Genomic DNA, 19542 nt, shown 5'->3' with positions numbered 1-19542 from the left:
CTCACAAGTCATTATGCCGTAAAACAGCTATCTTAATGAAATAAATTCTATTTTATTCCAGGAAAAGCCTGTTAGTGAGCTCTCAGGGTTATCCAGGGAAAGAGGGATGCTGTTGCCTAAAAGGATCATTTTTATCTGTTTAGTTTCATTGTAGGAGAACAAGAAACCAAACATAATACTGTAGAAGCGCCTTTGTATTTGTATGCCAGCATATATTTCACACTCACTTCTGACTCTGGGACGAACAAATCCAAAACATAATTTAATACCATTATATTTATTACCCATGTGGACTACCTTTGACAAGCAATTTTACTGTTTCATCAAAGGACAAAACATGAAATAAAACAAGGAATAAACATCGTGTTTATTGCAGATTTGCTACAGGCTATAAACTATGCACATCTACTGAAGGACGGGCACACCTCATCTCTATAGTGACTGCAAGATCGTTAGGAAAATAATGGTAAACATTGCATTAACAGACCCATTACAGACTCACCATTTTTCAAAGACCCCTAAAAAGACATGGATTGATTTTCAAAGCTTTCACCCACAAATAAATATTAAACCTTTTACTAGCTTTTGATAGTTACACATGAGACAACATCAGTTCAAGACATGTTGCGCCCTCTGCTCTGCAGTAAAAATATCAGCCACCAGGAGTCACTGATCGCTCTGATCAGTGCAGATAAACTTTCATCCAGATCATTTTCAGTCTTAAAGGGATCGATGTGTATTACAGCTATAGATGACTTGTGTGATGGAGTGAAATGGATTTTATACTGATATGAGCAGTTCAAGACATGACTAAAACATTAAATAGGAGACCTGATTGTCTGAAAAATCTGGTGATTTAAGGTTTAAATAAATCATTAAAAAATAAAATGTTGAAAGCCCAGAGTTAGTCTTCCACACAGAGAATACAGCATCTAAACTGCAACTCTGACTTCTGTGGTGCTGTCTGTTTAAGCAATGTGAAGGATTAGGGGTAGACAACCAATGTGAAGACATGCATTTGATCCTCATTCACTCCAATACACTTGTTTTCTCACTAGTCTTCTCTGCAGAGGAGGAGAAACTAGAGGACTGACAACAGCATGAACATATGTGCTTCCACATCATTTCTTGACACTGGACAACATGTGCAAACATTGCACCAAGGAACCAAGCTGTGCCCTTTATTCACATCACCATGTAAGTGGGACAGCTGACAAAACTAAATTATGTGGTGCCAGAGAACTTTGAGTGATTTGAGTGACAGTGATATTTAACAGGACGGTTTTATGCTGTGGATGTCCATTCAATGAACATTTAATCTGTGAGTGAACTGTAATGTCCTTCCAATGTGGTCTGGCCTTTAGAAAGTAATGTCAAAAATTAAAGAAGCAGCTGAGCAATTACCGGTACCATATCAACTTAAGACTATAATGAAGAATGGGCATGACACTCCCATAAACATCTCAAAACATAGAAATATGACAGACGGAGCAGTTCCCGCTAGATGCTGGAGTCCCGCAGTTTTAGCTCCTCTTCTCCTGGACCTTCTGTCTTTATTCACTTCATGTCCCACTTCAATCCCAGCACCCTTTTCCTTTTGTTGGAACTGCTGTCCTTGTGCACTATTAACCGGCAAGGGCAAAGATTACAAGTCCCAAAATGATGACGGCCGCTGCCACTCCAACGCCAATAAACACATATTTCATCTTCTTGTTCTCGCATTGCTTCTGTTGCCTCACCTGGGTGGTGGTCTTCTCAAAAGCTTTAGCCTGGGGGGGAAAATACACACAATTAAAAGATCTTATTATCATGTTTTTCAACGTGATCAATGTCCAAGTAAACATGCATGACTGCAAAAACAGAGGTATCTGTATCCTGTGTTTGAATTTGCAGTTTCTCGTGAGTATGTAACCAGAATTCTAGGTGGAGTACATTTCTCCACTGTTTCCCCACATTTCCTTACTTTAAGAGCCCCCATTCAACATTTTTATTTTACCAATGGTTCATGACCCACAGTGTGAACCACTTTTGTCAAACAACTAAAGTGGTTCACTCTGTTGGAGCACTGTCCTGTTGGTCTGTGTCCATAGTTGAGGAGTTTTCAGTGGGAAAAACAAGCAAATGACTGAGATTTAAATTCAGGAAGTGCACACTTCTGGATCATATGGATGTGACAAAGGCAAACAAGGAAAGCATCTATCAAATAGAAGTGCAGTGCTCATACTTGACAATGTGGTTCATTTAAATCTACACCAACTGACATGTTTTACCCCAAACCCCAGCATTTTCTATTGAGACATTTTATTGTCTTTGAGCTCATTGTGTTGGTTAAAGATCCACAGCCTTGAGCTTGATCTATGGTCATGTGTTGTAGGTGTAGCGTAGTTCTGCACCCTACACTGTAATCTAAACCGTAGTCTGACGTGCACCTCCCCAGAAATGTAACAGTATGTCATCGCGATGCAGACTGTAACAGCTGTGATAAGTCAGAGATGCAGTTCCTCGTTAACGTTTCTCAGTGGACAGACAAACACAGAACATCTTTTGATCGTTACACTAGAGCCGTCATCTAAAGTCTTAACTCCTCTCCAACACAAGGTGCTCAAAGAGAAACTCAACACAGCTGACTAGGTGCTGACTAGCAATTTAGTTGCGTAACTAGTAGAAATGCTCGGCGTGGTCCGCTACAGCGAAGGCTCTGCATAGACCCATAGAGGGAGTATAAACCAGGTTTTAATGTGGTTCAGTCTCCCTGCGTTGCAGCTGGCTATTTAACAGCAGAAATGCCTAATGAAACAATCAGGAATTATCAGAAAATAATATTGAGTGAATAACAGTATTAGTCTTACATTCATCTGAAACATGACTCCAAATTTTCAGGGCAGTGAAAAAGGCAGCAAAGGCAACACTGACATTTAGTCACTGAATAAAATGAATATAACAAACATGCTTCTGAGCTATATGGATCCAGAAGACACACCAATCATCTGAGGTCATGTACCTGGCCTGTTCTTTTCTGCTTGGTATTTGACGCTTGGCAGGTGGTGTACAGAATGTTTATCTGGGTTTTCTTTTTTATATTTAACAGCTGCCTGCGGTTGCTGGAAAAGAGTAGTGAGACTAAACCAAAACAGTGAGGTTGGCATCAAACACCAAAACCCTCAAATGCTCCATAGACCTGAGGAGAACAGCAGAATGTGATAACAGTTCTCTGTGATTTCGTCAAATATATGAGCCCCCCTTTTGTGGGTCAGTTTGATCCAAATTTCAATCTTTTGTCTGTCCACCTTCTTAGTTCTCTGGGAACTGCTCAGAGCAGAACTGTCGGGTCATAACGCAGGCCAGCGGAGCAATGTGGGAACGATGTGACCCGCTCATCGACCCCCGGACGGACATTCGCCTCGTGGCATGTCCTGGACTCTCTCTGTCATACCCAGTGAGACCAATTCGGTTCATTCATCTTAGGAAACAATGGGAAATACCTTTCTAAATATAGCACCATAAAACACAATCAGGATGTAAATTGTACATTTGTTTTCCTCTCCAGCTCCACCTAAAGAGTATTAATAGACACCAAGATGACATTTCTTAAGTTTTAATCCCAAGAGGCCTGCAGAAAGCGAGTCTGTGCACCATTTGCTCCAATTATTCTCCTTACAGCCCGATACATGCAACACAGAAACCGTCACAACAAAATAGTGTGGTGTAAGTTTAGGAAGTTGTGTTTTGCCAGTTGGACATATTCTCTGAACTCTACACATGCTTACCTTTAGCTGCAGATCTTCAGCCCTAACCTCCAGGTCACCCAGTTTTCCTGATCTCTCATCTGCCTTGTTGATGTTGTCCACCATGATGAGCTTCACCTCCTCCACCTCGTCCTGTGTTTGCTGCAGGCGGCTCTTTCCGTCCTCCTGTCCAATCAGCACAGGCGAAAATGGTTAAATAGAGAGACCCAGTGTGAATTAATCCAGTGACTTGTCGTGGGAATTTACATGATTGAACTCTCTCATAGTCAGATAACCATGGATCATAGGCAGTATAAAGATGGACGGTGGAAGTGCTCCTCAAAAGTGAAGCCAAAGCAAGTAGAGATCCCGCCGGAGAATGGCTAGAGCTCTGCTTCATCCATGTTAATAGATGAGACTTGAGCCAAATTAAAACACCTAAGTACACATTAAAAAATGTTTTTGTCCAAGGATGGTTTCAGTCATTTTAGGTCGTTAACATAATACCGATTCATATTCAAGTTTCCATTATCCATAGTTATTTATCTATTTAGTTAGTTGTTTGAAGCTATAGAAACACCTGGTTCAAACAGTTGGAAAAAATAAATAAGTTAATAAGTACAATGTATAATCCAACACTTCCTTGCAACTGGTGGAGATAGAGCAGAGCGCAGTATTTATGAAATGAAATGTGGGGGAGTCTGACGGAAGTGTGGGCAGGTCATCGATATCGCAGCTCCACATGTCTCCACTCACGGACCGTACTAGGCAGACTCTGCCTCCAAAGTGGCAAGATGGTGTTGCCCCTATCCCTGGGAAAATAGCATCAGTTTGGCCAATGCAAAGAAGTGGGGACACATGGTCCATATTTATATACAGTCTGTGCCATGGATAATGTGTTTTCTGTTGTGAGCTTTTATGATTTTAATGTTTTGAGATAAACAGACAACATGGCAGGTCATTTTGAGTTATCAATGTAAAGTACAGCCCAGGAATACATGGCACCAAACATACTTGCAAGTGAGAGAAAATACAAAAATATAAGAAGTCAAAGTAGAACTTTTTGATTAATAACAGGAAGTAAAATGTTATATTTCAAACTTTGGTTAACCCCACCCAGCACACTGCATCATATGACACTGAATGCATGCTCTGTTGCAATGCAATTCAATGCAATCTAGCTGCAGAATTTGAATGGGTCTTTTACAAAAACAATTTATGAATGAGTTCCTCTCATACTTTTTTGTAAAGAACTACTGGTTCATAGCAATGTGGGAGGTTCATGTACTTTAATTATTATTAAATCTATTTTCTTCAAGTTAGTTTTGGATATGTGTGCCGACTGAAAAGAAAACAACCAGCTTAGCCTGACTGATATAGATCTGTGTCCTTGTTCTATAAACACAGATGCAGGCAGAACAAATCAACAAGCTGTGGCCTGTTTTTCCAGCAGATTAAGGAAAAGTACATTAAGCTTTATAACTCAGTTCTTTTTCGAGGATGCAAACGAAGAACATTATTACAAAAGTGCCAACACTAAGCGAAACTTAAGCCCTAAAAGGAAACAAAAAACAAGTGATAAAATAAACAAAAAATGAGGCAGGGCAGGTTTTCTAGAAAATGAGGAAACAGTTGAGCAAAACAACAAGAAGAGCACTGAAGCAGGATATTCAAGAGCAGTTTGACCTCAAAGTAATTTATATCCTGACAGCTTTCTACTTCACATTTGCCCTCTGAGCCATGAGAGGAAACCAGAAGTTTGACAGGAACAGGAAATCAACAGAAAGAACAAAACAAGTACACACTCAGCACCTTGGTTATGCGTTTACAACTCAACCGTTGGCTCATGAGTCTGGCTATTTTATCATTAACTAGTGAAAACTGATTTATGGATGCCCCATGCACCATTCTTATCTCATTCTGGGCACACCTAATGGTAGCCAAACAATAGTCTGTGTTTTAAATTCAGCTGGCAACGTCTTAACACAGGAACTGCTGCCCATTCCAGTTCCATTCCTTGCTTCCTTCCTTCCCTCCCTCCTGCTCGCGTTAATCTACCTGGTATTAACCCTGAGCATGTTGTAGCATGTCTGTAGTATGGCACTCCATGTCATTTTAAAAACCTGTGCAGTGAGAATAACTAACCATGAAAACCTTGTGTTTTTATTACAGTTCATTCACCCTAATGGAGAGCAGGCCTGTGGGACCTCTGCTGTTAAAAGATAAGACAGACAAGAAATGTTTAAAACTGAATTAGTTTATCTTTCACTCCAGTGCTTCTTTTAAGAGAAACTTGTTTGGCTCACTTCATTTATTTTATTATTATTTTTAATTATTCTTGAATATCACACCAAGTTGGGTTTCTATTTTTCAGTTATTAAAGTAAATTATTGTCATTTACCTTTTTATTAATATTTTCCTTTATGACAGAACCTCAGGGCATAAGTGTCTACCAGATAAACAACCTAGCCTACTTGTGCATACACATGCACTCAAGTACATAAACCTATATTTAAATACAACTACATACACCGATCTGACATAACATTATGACCACATTCCTAATATTGTGTAGGTCTGTGACTCATCAGAGAATGGACATGGACCTTTTGAGGGTGTCCTGTGGTGTCTGGTAACAGGATGTTGTTAGTGGGGGCCTTTGGGTCCAGTCGGTTGAGCAGAGAGGCCTCTGTGGATCATCCCACAGATACTTGACCAGTTTGGGATCTAGTGAATTTGGAGGCCAGGTCAACACCTTGTGTTTTTTGAGTTGTTCCTAAATCGATTTAGTTTGTGTACCTTTGTCAGGCTGCATCCTGCTGGGGATGGCTGCTGAAATCAAGGAGTGTTTACATAATGTTACACCTGATCGGTATACGAGTACATAGTGATATCAGCCCTTATCATCTCTCTTGGAAACAGAAAATAAAAACCACATAAACATTCAAATAAAATGCGAGGCATATAAAGTAGGTACACAGTGTCAAAATTAAATCTGGTCTTACAGTTGACAAATTAGAGGCCTTTATTTATTAATTTATTACCAGTTTTCCTGAAAGATATCCATTCGGATCACATGCTATTTGTTTTTAGACAAGTTGACAGGGGGTTTGCCCACATCTTACAGATGAAAACAGCATACTTTTAAAATGTATTCCGCAAAAACAAACAAACAAAAAAGGTCCATCTTATCTCCTATTGTATCCCTTATTCACGGTGTACAGACATTAAAGCAAACCCAAAGTGGGCGCCTGGTGTTGACTTACCATGTCTGTCGCGTCTCTTGCTGTGCGTGTGTCGAAGCTGTCACTGGATCCAGAGCATTTAAAAGATCAATCCAAGGTAACGTTATAAAAACGGGAAACGCAATTTCAAACGTCTATATTAAGAAACGGCACACTGTTTTTAGACTCCTTCAATGTAACCTCGAATGTTACTTTCACTTCTGTTCACTGTCCTTCTGCCTGTTGAGCTTTTGCTGTGTCCTTGTGAGGCGTTCACGTATTCCCGGAAAGCCGAACGTTACAAAAAAAAAATAAAAAAAAATCACGTGACCATGCCCGGACTTCCCCGAGTGGCAGTCAATGGTTCAAACTTGTGCCATTACACAGCACCATGTTTCAACAAGCCTGCTTTACCCTTTTACTTTTTATATTTCTGTTTGTTTATCTAGCTATGTATCTGTTTATCTACCGTACTGTGTTTTGTGCCACTTGAAATTATTTCATTCGATTCCATTATGCACTCTCTGCAGCAGACCAATCATCTGAGGCCAGTTCATAATGAACTGGCCAGAGAGTGCATAATGGAGAGGTGCACTAGTGAAAACAAATGCGTTCTATAACAGTCCTGCACTAAGATTCAGAATTTTATGCCGCTGATGCTTGAGGTTCCAAAGTGGTAAGTGGAGCAGACTGCTCTCTACTGTGGCCTCTGGGGGTCAATCACAGAGAAAATTAATACATTTTGATTGTCAAAGCACTTTGTAAATGCTGTTTTTAAAGGTGCTATATAAATAAAGGTATTATTATTATTATTATTATTATTATGTAGACACTTTAAAAGTGCTGAGATTAACTCTGTTGGTGTTGATTTGGGTATGCTGATTTTGCTCATTGTAATCACAAACCTCGCTTCAGATAGAGAAGGAAGAAGGGAATAACAGGCTGGAAGACAAAAGGAGAAGGGAAAGTGTTTCGGTATCATTCGTGGATAATAATACAGCTCAGTTTCCATCGATATTGTCCTGTCTGACAGCAGGATATTGCTCACTTTTCTCACCATTTTTCAAGAGACATCAAGACAAACACAAAATCTGAAATGCACGAATACAATAAAGAAGTTGAAACAGATAAGGTTCATTACATGTTGAAACAGAATAAGAAACGTGGTAATTCAAATGATCATTTTGGACGATGTAGCTTGTGGCACTGTTAAACTGGACTGAGTTAAACACTAAAATGTTTCTGTCACTGAGCCTAGCACATTAACTAGAACTCCTTTGTCAAAATAAGAGAAACACAAGACAGTTCAATACCACTACAAACCACAGCCTTCAAATTAAAAAAACACACACACAGTTGAATCAACAGCTCTTTTGTTTTGTCCCTGTCCTCTTCCCTATGAATGGTGCTCTAACGACCCTTGTCCGTCAGAGGCTCCAGTGTCAAAGGCTGCTTCAAAAAAAATGTGTTTTAAATTGAGCCGTGTGCCAGAGAGGTATGCACTGACTCAGTTGTTTCTTGTACTTTTTAAGGAGTTTTCATTATATTGCTGAAGAAATCTTGAAATATGTGTGAAATATGATTGTTCAGGTGATCAAAAATACTAATACTGATTCAATAAAATTTGCTGTAGAAGCTAAAGGCTCAAAGATCTGAAATGAAAGTAGTTGGGGCTGGTTTAGAATAGTTTGTATGAGGTGAACAATAGATGTAAAGCATGCACAGTCTTAATTTCATAATTATTTTACTTTCTTTACATTGTTGTTTGCCATAAATACAGTAAATATCAGGCTACAAATACATAGAATTGATAAACAGTGGTGTAACGTATAGGTCTAGATAAGATGAATTATTATGTTCGTATTATTATCAGGCATTATGCATAGTTGTTTTTTTTTTCCTTTGAGTTGCTACTGAAAGTAACAGGGGCAGCTGAATGCAGCGGCAATCATTTCTTTATCTCCTTTGTGCAGCAGGAAAACTCAATAACAGTATCAGCCCATGTTTCTCTTTACTTCTGAAACATGACATAAAGTTGTGACACCCATGAGGCCTTCACAGACCGATCACTTAAGGGTGTCGCCTACTTGTGGGCTATGCACTGTTATAAAAAGGTGACAGCTATATTACACATCTCGAGAAGTATGTGTAATATCCGCATAGGGACTTCCAGTCTCTTTACAGTGCTTTGTTGTTTACTATAATGGAATTCACTCATGTAATTTTAACATATTGTAGTTTTTCTTTTTTTGAAACCAATACAATGCCACTCTTGTCTTGCAGGGGAGTCAGTTGCGGGACTTAAATGTGATATAGTTACACTAACGCTATGACGTACAGGATGTTGGGTCACATGAAGAGGTTTCTTTTTTGAAGCAGGACAGTGTGTTGTTACTCAGACTATTAATCATGAGTGCTTCCGCGTGTCTCAGCCATGCTTATGAGAAGGAGCTTCATTGTAGTTCAACTACGTCACTCACATGCAATTAAAATTCTTTCCAACAGTCTTCGATTATGTGCCAAACTTAACACACCATCAGACCCAATTACTGCTTCTGTTTATGGAAAACGTCCGGACACAGGGGAGTGATCGAGACATTTTTTGCAAAATGAATCGGAATCACCAACTAGCTCTCATCTGCTTTACATTTAATCTGTATCAGAGGATGCAAAAGGAGGATGTAAACAAATGGTATGATGGAGTGTTGATAGTGAAGAAATTCCACAAATGGGAAGTAGGTTAATTCACCTCCTCCATGAACATCAAAAGGGTAAATTACATTTTTCAAAAGATACAAAATCCCCCATGTTTCATTTTGTGAGGTTAAACAGCACTTAATGAACAAAGAAAGAAGGTGATTCATGCTTTGTCACCTATAGAGCCGCCACCAGTAGGAAAATGAAAGTAAGGAACCATTTAGAGCAGATTTGTGTTATGAGATGAATAAAAGGCAACTGTAGTGGGTTGTGGGTTTTCCCCACAGTGTCCATATTGTCAGACAATGAAAAACAAACAGAAATACAGTACCTACTAAACCTAATAATAGGCTTTTCTTATTTATTTCGTCTTTAACAATTGTCATCTCTAAAGTGGAATGTATCATAGTATAGTATAGTATAGTATAGTATAGTATAGTATAGTATAGTATAGCACATTCATATACATGAGATCCACATCCTGTACGTACTGAACATCATTCTAATCAGGGCTGACTCAGGTCAGATCTGATGGGGTCACGCACCAGGCCAACAAAGGATTGTTCTGGGAAAAACTGCACTTGTACAAAGCTTATATTCATCATTCTGGTCACACTGCCCGCACATCATTGCCTGACGCTCATGAATGGACGGTAGAATCACATCCCCATGACTACGACAGTCTGAGTCCAGGCTGATTTCCCGTTAGTGACAAATGGGCTTTGTGTTTGTCTGAGAGGCTGTTGATCGTGGGGATAAATCTTGATCATTTTTTTTTTCACCTCTTCTTGACAAAAGTTCCAAGCCTGTCATTAACTGTTCAAAAGTCTAATTATTTAGTTGGTCTTTCTGGTTTGAATCCACTTAGGACTGTTTCATATGCCTGGTCCATCTTTCAGGCATTTTTAAAATAAAACTAAAAGAATTGGAGGAATGTGATTTAAGAGATCTCATAGTTTCATCCAAACTCATGTGAACATAACTCTTGGTGAGCATGAGGTATTCTGGCGACCAGCCTCACCAGCTGGGCCTCTTTTATAGCACACCCCCCTTTTTTTTCTTACTGCATTCTTCAAATTACTCAAACTAATATGAACCACTTTTGTTTTTGCTGAGTCGCTGTTTGCAAACTAGATGTCATTTTCCATTATTACAATAGTTTAAATACATTTAGTTTGTGCTTTTTGCTGTCCATTGTGTCACTATTAGTAAACCCTGGGAATAGACTGAACAGAAACAAAAAGTGTAGGATGGCGTTTCATAACTCCCCTTCCTGTTTCGCTGAGAGCTAATTGGAAGTTACAGGGAAGCTATGGGGGAATCCCTTCTGATCTTCTAATCTAGAAGTCAGACCAGTGGGACTCCCCGTCTCCATCCTGTGGCCAATCAACAAACAGCGGAGGAAAAAAGAGAAATAGGTATTAAATGTCATAAGACCACTAAATATCATACTTCAGAATAGGATGGTGTTTATGAAATATTTTAAGGTAGTGGAAAACACCCAAAACAACATACGTGGACCACAGATAAGACCATAAATAATCCTAAGCAACAGATGACATTTATTGATACAGTTTTCAAATGCTGTTGCAAATACACTTCTATGTAAACACGATTTTTCTCCAGAATCTTGAAACTTGGTATGTGTTTTGGAGTTTAATTTTCCATCCATGAAGCTGTGACTGTGGGGGCCTATTGGTTGACATGAGCCCAGCAGGGGGAGCCTTGTAGGGGCTGTAAATGATCTCTCCCAACTGGATGGCTGACAGAGACTTAACCTGCAACAGAATAAGTGTGAGAAGAAACAGCCAACAGTGGTGATGAGTGTTTATGGAATAAACGTACCAAAGCCATTTGTTAGACTGTGGGGAGCTCTTGTGCCAGTTAAAGCTGTGTCTTTAGCGCCGTCTGCTGGTTGAACACCTGCGTTACATCAACATACATAATAAAAGCATGGCTGTATGGCTGGATTTTGTGGGTTAGGGTTACCTGAGGTCATAGAGATTATATTATTAGATTATTATACTGTTGCTTTAGTCACTGAGCTGCTTGTGAATAGTAGTACTGTGAGTAATACTCGTGGTAATAATGCTGCTATTGATGAATTTAAGAGCATTTCTAACCTGCTCTTGTGTTGTTGTAAGTTTAGTTACGTGTTGTTTATTACCCAACTACACAAGTGAAACTGCCCAACTCTAGTGTGAAGACAACATGTTCATCATATATGTGAATATATGATAACTTTGACATCTGTCAAAAATACACTTACACGAATACATTTTATTCGTCTTGCTGCATTTATTATATGAGTCAGATCTAGGGGTTGCACACTTTCAGATTATTTAAAGTCAACTATTATGTGTTGAAAGTCATGTCGGCATGGATTAGTTGCTGATGATGTCACTAATAAAAACACAGTGGAAAGTAATGCGCGATACTCTGCACTGCAGATTTGTATAGCTTATATAAAAAAAGGCTACAGCTCTACACCAGCATTTAATAGTACTCCACAGTGTGTTGTAAGATGGGATGGTGTAGCCGGGTTAAAAAAAAAAAGGCAACATTTCTCTGAAGCCTTCTCTGTGTACTGCATCCAAAGGTCTAGTAAGTTTGACACTGAAAGTAAACAGCAAGTTGTGGATTTGCAGCCGCCTTCCCTCTGTTACTGCAGGGCGTTGGTGAAGTTATTTTTACAAGGAAACACTAGGGCTGACTAAAATGCTCTTTGTTCGAAAGTGTGTTCAGGACAATACTGTGTTTTAACTTCATATCATATGGAATAGAACTCAAATGTCAAGTCCGTTTTCACAACACTTGTACTGGGTTAAAGAAATCAATTCCCATTTATCCTCCATTTCACATCTCCCATATCCTGAGTTCAGAAGGAAATAGTCACGATAAGCCTTGTAAAATGATTGCACACTAATAGACTGAGCCGGTTCTTAAACAGTATTAATGCTGCTTACTGTCACAGGCATGTTAGCGGTGGAGAAACTAATGTCAGTGATCTGTGAGTTTCCCCATAGACTAATGCTTAATACATTAAATACATAAACAGGCATTGATTTGATTGATCCTAGTGAAAACAGCTAGAATGAGTTGTAGTTTTATTTTGTTGTTGATTCAGTGAAGTAGACACACAGTAGATTTTTATGATTTGTATGAATTAAATGGTAGGGGTAAGAAAATGTTGGGTGGTAGTAGGGTAATGAGTAACTGTGGCAAATTAAATATAATTCGAAATATCAATCAAAAATCACAATACACTGTAAACACATTACTGATGGACAAGTATTTTACAGGTATGAAGAGCTCAGTTGAGTGTAGGATACCAGAGAGCAAACAAAATGTTCTAAGCTCTTCATGTTCAGGCCGTATTCATATCAGCTAGTTTGACACTGCAGGTTAGAATAATAGCTAATATGAATGTGGTGAAAAACCATGAGATCTGATTACTTCTGGATAAAAACTGTTCCCAAAGCATTGAATGTTAAGTGCCTGTCATCATGTCCAAAGCTGCTTCGGTTTTATCAAAGTAGCATCTGAGAGACTGCATAATCACCAGCTGGTTACTCATGCTCTCTACTTACTCATGTAAGGATCATTTCAGAATCAGAATCAGAATCAGACTTTATTGGCCAAGCATGTTTACACATACAAGGAATTTGCTTTGGTCCAAAAGGATAGACCGTGGCTACCCTCCGCAGAGCCATCTTGGAAAGTTGGGGGCAGGAAAGGGGAGAAAAACAAGAGGAGAGAAGAGGAGAAAAAAACAGCTCCCAGACTACACTCCTCTGGGGGAGTACAGTGTGGGACCAGGAAAAAAACCTCAGCAACATAAGCACATATGAGCACACTTCGCAACATAAGAGGTCAAAACAACTTGCACCGGGGGAGGGGAAAGGGGGGTGGAGGTGTTCCAGTGTAGACAGGCATCCCCCGGCCACAGCTAACTACGGCGCAGCCTTTGGGCCCCACCTGTTGCACTGGATGGGTAAAGCTGCGAAGGCGTGGGATTGGGGATAGGGAGGTGAATTGCATATGTGCATGTGTGTGAGTGTCCTTGTGCGCATGTGTGTGCATAAGCCTGGAGAGTCGCTTCGTCTAGCCTCCCAGTCAGTGCCTCAGTTCGCAGGATGTCATCGCGATAATACAGCAGGTTGCCATGGAGACGTCCCTGATTGGGTCCCAGACGAAGTCAACCATCAACAGATGTCCATGAAGGAAGGGAGGCAGGGATGGGACAGAGTGTCTCACTGCAGCGATCTCCTGGGGCTGGCTCCGGAATGCAGATTAGACTATGATTGTTTGGGTTAGGGCGAGTAGTCGCATTTCAATAGACACGATTTACTCTGTTTGTCCATTCTGGTCTCCAAATCCATTCATTCGCCTTAGCAAAGATGAAAACTTAGTCTCCAAGATGGTTTCCATGTTGCGGTTAATGACCACAGTCTGAGCCCGAACAGCTCTGTCCAAGATGTTATCCATGTTGCGATTTATAACAACAGTCAGTGTGCTGTTGGCTTTTTCCAAGGTGTTTTCCATGTTGCGGTTAATGACCACAGTCTGAACGCTAACAGCTCTGCTCACTCCATTTCATATTTAATAGTGCAGCACAACCTAATTATCAAATTGGAGTAAGATATCTGGCTGCCAAAAAGTTTAACAGAGATGCTGAAAGAAGTTGAACAAAGAACACATAACAAATAATGATAATGATGATGAACAGCGACAACAATAAGACAGGTTTAAATGATAATAGAGGATAGGCTTGCTACAGGCCTGGTGTTTTTATGTGCAGTCTGGATATGGATTCAGGCTCCAAAGCTTTCTGGACTAGAATGGAAGAGTGGACACAACCAGACACAGAACTCAGCAAACAAAACCTACTGTCACCAACAGCAATGACCAAACTTGTGTGCACTTGTGTCAATACAACTCAATACAGAAGTGTTATCAGCAAAAACGAGAAGATGTAAAAGTTCACAGATCTTAAAAGCTGTCAAATGGAATTTGTGAGTCACCCATGTAGGGATTATTTAATATTTGACCGTTAGTCACAAATAATCAAATTTCGTATTTAGTTGCTGACAACTTTTTATAAAACTCTTCAAACTGCACGAATAAGACTGTGTTCTGAGCTTTGAACTGCATACATGATTAGCATTGTCTGTATCCACAAACACTTTATTAAAACCAGATCCTCTTCACGTTAAACTCAAACGTTTTATTACTGTGATGCAGTCTATGAGTATAACAGATGATGTGCATGCTGGAGGTGGTGGCATCGCAGGGGATACCATCTGAAGTTAAAAACAAATCGCTGTCTTCGTCCTCTAATACAAATCTACAAAGCTCAGACAACAAAGTCTAAGTAGAATGAACGTAGCTGAAATAACTGAAATGGGTGATCACAACAGCCCTGGTTGTGGGATCTTTCACTCCAAATTAACTACATTGATCTGATGATGCAGATGATAACCTAGTAATTAATTTTTCAGCCAATAAACAAGTGAACTCTGTTAATCGGAAAGAAAAACAAGTCGCTCCATATAGTTCCATTGTTTTATTCCAGAAACATGTACACATATGCAGACATACTGATGCACCTAAACCAAAGTAAGAATTTCTTAGAAATAAATTACTTTTGTTTATACTTTGCACAAGTCCTGAGATAATTAATATATTCTATAGAAATAGAAAGGATAACGTACACTACGGTTTTAATAATGTAAAAAGTTTACCTTATTCGTAAGTATAGTAGTAGAAAGTAAATCACATAAGCTCTGTACTTCCGAATACTGTCTTGTTACTTCATATTCTCTTACTCTACATCTCAGACTAAATATATCAAACATTAAGTAATTAAAAGCAGAAGCAGCTGCACATCTGAAGAAAATTTAAATGTGTTTGCTGCTAAAATGTGCAGGCTTATAAAGTTAAATATTTGCTCAGGAATTGTGGCACAGGAGGTTCAGGTGAAGCTGAAGCAACAAAACTATTTGTTGCATCTGCCCAAGATGGATTTAAAAAAGCGGCAGGCAGTTCTCTGTTGGGAAAGTCTCACACATACACACATTTGTACATTGTACAGGCCACAGAAGATGAACAAAAAAGTCAAAAGTGCATTCATTTGTGCATTTTAAGCTAAAGTACTTATTTTGGAAAGCGAGTAACTGAGCACAATTAAGTACAAATTACACATCAAACCTATAAATCCTCCACTGAATCCCTGACTGAAGACTGAGGTGAAGCAGACAGTAATGATTTGCTTGAGTCTATATATTACTTTGTATACTGTGCAACAAGAATGCGTAATTTTATGGACATCTGTGTGTTTAGGGTGCCTTGGTGGGAGTGATAGGAGGCACAGGGGCACTGACAGGGATAACTCCAGTGGCCAGTAGGACGATGATGAGGATGATGATGACGACAATTACTATGATGACCACGACCAGCTTAACGTTCTTCCACCAGAAGGAGCGGGCCACCCTCTGAGATAACCTGCTGAGGTCCTCAGCCTGAACAATGGAGGGAGACAAGGAGATCCATTAAATTTTGCATTTTTGTTGCATTTTGCATTTATTTCACAGTCTAGAGAGAGTGAGGGGACCATGGCGGAGAGAAAACTAGTGACACGCAATCAAAGTCCCCCAGCTGGGTCTTCCACCATGGACGGTATTTGCACCTTAACCACCAGACACCAGCCTTATGAGGGCTGTTATTATACTGCTTTACTCTTGGGCAGGTGACGTGGAAGCTGTTACTAACTGCACTTTTCACACACATGAAACTGGAACATTTTGGAAAGAGGACTTAATTATATCTTCAGAGAAGATAGATACCATACATCTTATCATACAATAAAAAGTAAAATTTTCACTTTGTTCCTTGTGTTGTCATGGTAGCCATTTTGACAGGTGTACTTTTTAATGAATAAGACAAAGCTCCCGGCTTTGTGAATTGATTGGTGTGGCTTCCTGAGACACATTAGTTGACCTCAGTCACTGTTAATGTTCCATATGTGTCTTTCCTGCTATGTCTTCCTACCATGAGGCAGGTGTATACGGACTGTGCAGTAAGACATCACATAAGAAGGTGCAAGTGAAAGTAGAAACTCCTGTGGTGAGACTAACCTCCAGTGTCATGTCTTCAGTCCGTTTTTGCAACTCATTGAGGTCCTCTCCTCGCTTCAGTGCCTTTTGGATAGCGTCTGTTAAGGTATTTTCCACTTCAGTAAGGCCTTTATTCAAGTCATCCATCTTGCTCCTCTGCTCCTCTTTTCCCAGGTGCTGAGATGGCGTAGAGAGAGGACATTTAAAAATACAATTTAGCGACGGTACATGTCCAAACATTACAATGTTACAAACATTACAAAAAGAAAAAAAAGTAAACGTCAGGGAATTTAGCTGTCAAATACTGTAAATGATAACAGTCATTTTAAACATTTTCTAACAAGTGACATTAAATGCAAAAACAACACCATATTTTACAGTTGACAAAAGTACATCTTTTGTGTCAAGATAACCTTTCGATCCAAACATACATTTGGCCTTAGAATAATATTTCTTCAAGAAGTAAGAAAACTGCATTAGACTCAGACTCTGTCCACAGATATTAACTCCTCCTCCAGGTCACGCAGTCACAACATGTTAATGCCCCTTAAAACTATGCAAGAGGTCATGTGCATTCAGCCTGCTCTTATTCCAGTAAAGACCTTCCACATATCAGACGTTTTGACTTGTCACAGCATGAAAACAAGGCATGGTGAGGATCTCATCTGGGCACATCCCTTTGTGGAGTTACTGGGCACAGCCAGCTGGGATGAAACCTCTGCGTATATATCAAAAATTTGATGGAAGGATTATATTACTGTACTGTTCTGGGAACACTTTGGGACACTGTATCTCAAAAAGAACTGGAATGTGTTACTGTGGAGAGGGCTGTCTGGAGTTCCTTCCATACCCTGTTTATCCAGCAGCAGATAAAAATGAATGGACAGCAGGAAAGCAAATTTTGTCAGTGGCGGCTACGTCTCATCACTGCTCCTAGCTCTCGCTCATCTAAATGGAATACAGTCAGTTACACCAGCGCTTTTCCAGCTGTGATGAGCCAAAATGTCGCTGTGAAAAAGGTCTGGTCGATCAACACACTTTAAGGAGGTCAGCTGTCCTGTTTGATTCAAGACTCAAAGAAATCATTAAAAAATATTAATATTTTTCATTTATTCCTCTCTCTGAACTCTGGAGAAGAATTTCAAAGTTTGATGAAATAGACCAGAAATGTTCCATACAGTGGTGTGCGTGTGTGCATGTGTTTGAGTATACTTACAGCTGATTCCAAGTCCGACGGGCCAGCACCAGACTGTAAAGGAAATGTATTCTATCATCACATAAAAATTGCATTCATTCGTACATTTGTCCAGATCATGCAGCAAAAGGTTTGTCCAGTCCTGAATTAAAGTTGCACACTGGATTAAGGTGAGGTGAATCAGTTTAAATGAAACCAGGAACAAGTTAACAGACTTAATGCGCAAAGTCAGACAAGTTTTTCCAGCTCATGAAGAATGTTTATGGTAACCTCTGTTTGCTGTGAGGAAAAAAAAAATAAATCAGTACCCAAGGGCCAGGTCAGCTGAATGAAAAGACTTTAACAGCTTGTGTGACTGCGCATTGATGAAAACCTTAATGTGGGTAGCAATGCTTGGAGGGTAGACAGACCTCAGAGTAGTCTGCATCCTGACATCTGTCCCTTTCACCTTTGTCTTTTAAGCCACGAGTAGCAACCTACAGACAGAACAAAACACAGCAATATATATATATAACAGAGGAAGGGGTGGGCACTTTAAAAAAATATTTATTGGTTTATATCTTAAATGTTTTTCATATTTTGTCTCATAATCATGTTATGATCATAATCAACAGGTACTTCATTAAACTAAATTATTCCTTATCAAGATTGACTTTTAGCATGCAGTTATTTTGAATATTTTTGTCATTTTTTTATTTTATTTTTATTTTTATTTTGGTATTTTCCAGTATCCTACCTGCCCTGGGACTGCAGATGGAAATTAGCTATTTGCTAAATCTGGTACAGTGTATCTTCTTTTAAGTGATTAATTCATTTTGTACATGGTCCCTGTAAGAAATACACTAAATAAACTAAATTAAATTACAATTTGTCATTTAAAAGCAAGGCCCTGGCAGCTGTGTAGGAAGCTGGGTTTTCCCTTCTCTTCCTTGTTTATCATTAAGAGCAGTTATATATACATTTCAATTATTCTGCCTTACTCTTGTCTAAACTTTACAGGAATCCAAGCTTGCTTCTATAAATGAGTTTGATATTTGCTTACCATGTCTGTCCTGTCTCTTGCTCTTGTGTTTCCAACACGACTGTCGCATTATCTGGTGCCTTTGAGGATCTTGAACTTCTGGAAAAACACGACTTTGGTGGTGATGTCATGCTGCATCAGCTGGTGAGACTAACAAACCACACAAACATTTCCTGCACATCACATCTAACTGCTTTTCTCTCCTTAATATCCCATTCGTTGTCCATTGTCAGTCTATACCAGTAACATTATTCCCACTTTCTCATGTCTACTTTGAGTTCAGTGAAAATATCAGCTTGTTAATACGGTCACTGTGATCATGCTGACATTGAAAAAAGACTTGAAAGCTTTTTTTTCCTCCACCCTCTGTTTCTACACTCAGTTAATGACTCAGTGTTTCTGGAGGCGGGCCAAAACTTGTGCATTTCTTTGATTTTCTTTTTAAAAATATACGTCTTACAAAGTTAGAATACTTATATATACACATGCATTCTGTCGTTCAAGAGGCTCAGATCATCAAAAAAGTCATGAAATACAGCAGTTAATTGTTAGATGATCTGAGTTC

The 19542-nt window shown here is 39.3% G+C and overlaps 2 protein-coding genes across 2 annotated transcripts; both read right to left on the bottom strand.

The window, feature by feature from the left end:
- Nucleotides 1–343: 343 nt before the first annotated feature.
- On the bottom strand, nucleotides 344–7337 carry vamp5 (vesicle-associated membrane protein 5). The gene is made up of 3 exons (XM_084551564.1): nucleotides 6992–7337; nucleotides 3768–3911; nucleotides 344–1769 (listed from the first exon to the last, which is right to left on the bottom strand). Exons 1-3 carry the CDS (start codon nucleotides 6992–6994, stop codon nucleotides 1626–1628), a joined length of 291 nt encoding a protein of 96 aa, XP_084407690.1. The 5' UTR covers nucleotides 6995–7337; the 3' UTR covers nucleotides 344–1625.
- A 7552-nt stretch (nucleotides 7338–14889) lies between these two features.
- On the bottom strand, nucleotides 14890–19537 carry LOC311493386 (vesicle-associated membrane protein 8-like). The gene is made up of 5 exons (XM_084552010.1): nucleotides 18999–19537; nucleotides 18367–18432; nucleotides 17978–18010; nucleotides 16783–16938; nucleotides 14890–16167 (listed from the first exon to the last, which is right to left on the bottom strand). Exons 1-5 carry the CDS (start codon nucleotides 18999–19001, stop codon nucleotides 15985–15987), a joined length of 441 nt encoding a protein of 146 aa, XP_084408136.1. The 5' UTR covers nucleotides 19002–19537; the 3' UTR covers nucleotides 14890–15984.
- Between the last annotated feature and the right edge of the window lie 5 nt (nucleotides 19538–19542).

This window comes from Chelon labrosus, assembly GCF_963514085.1.
Source record: "Chelon labrosus genome assembly, chromosome: 9".
Lineage (NCBI taxonomy): Eukaryota > Metazoa > Chordata > Actinopteri > Mugiliformes > Mugilidae > Chelon > Chelon labrosus.
Note: the sequence above shows the minus strand (reverse complement) of the source record. Positions and strands in the feature narration are given on the sequence as shown.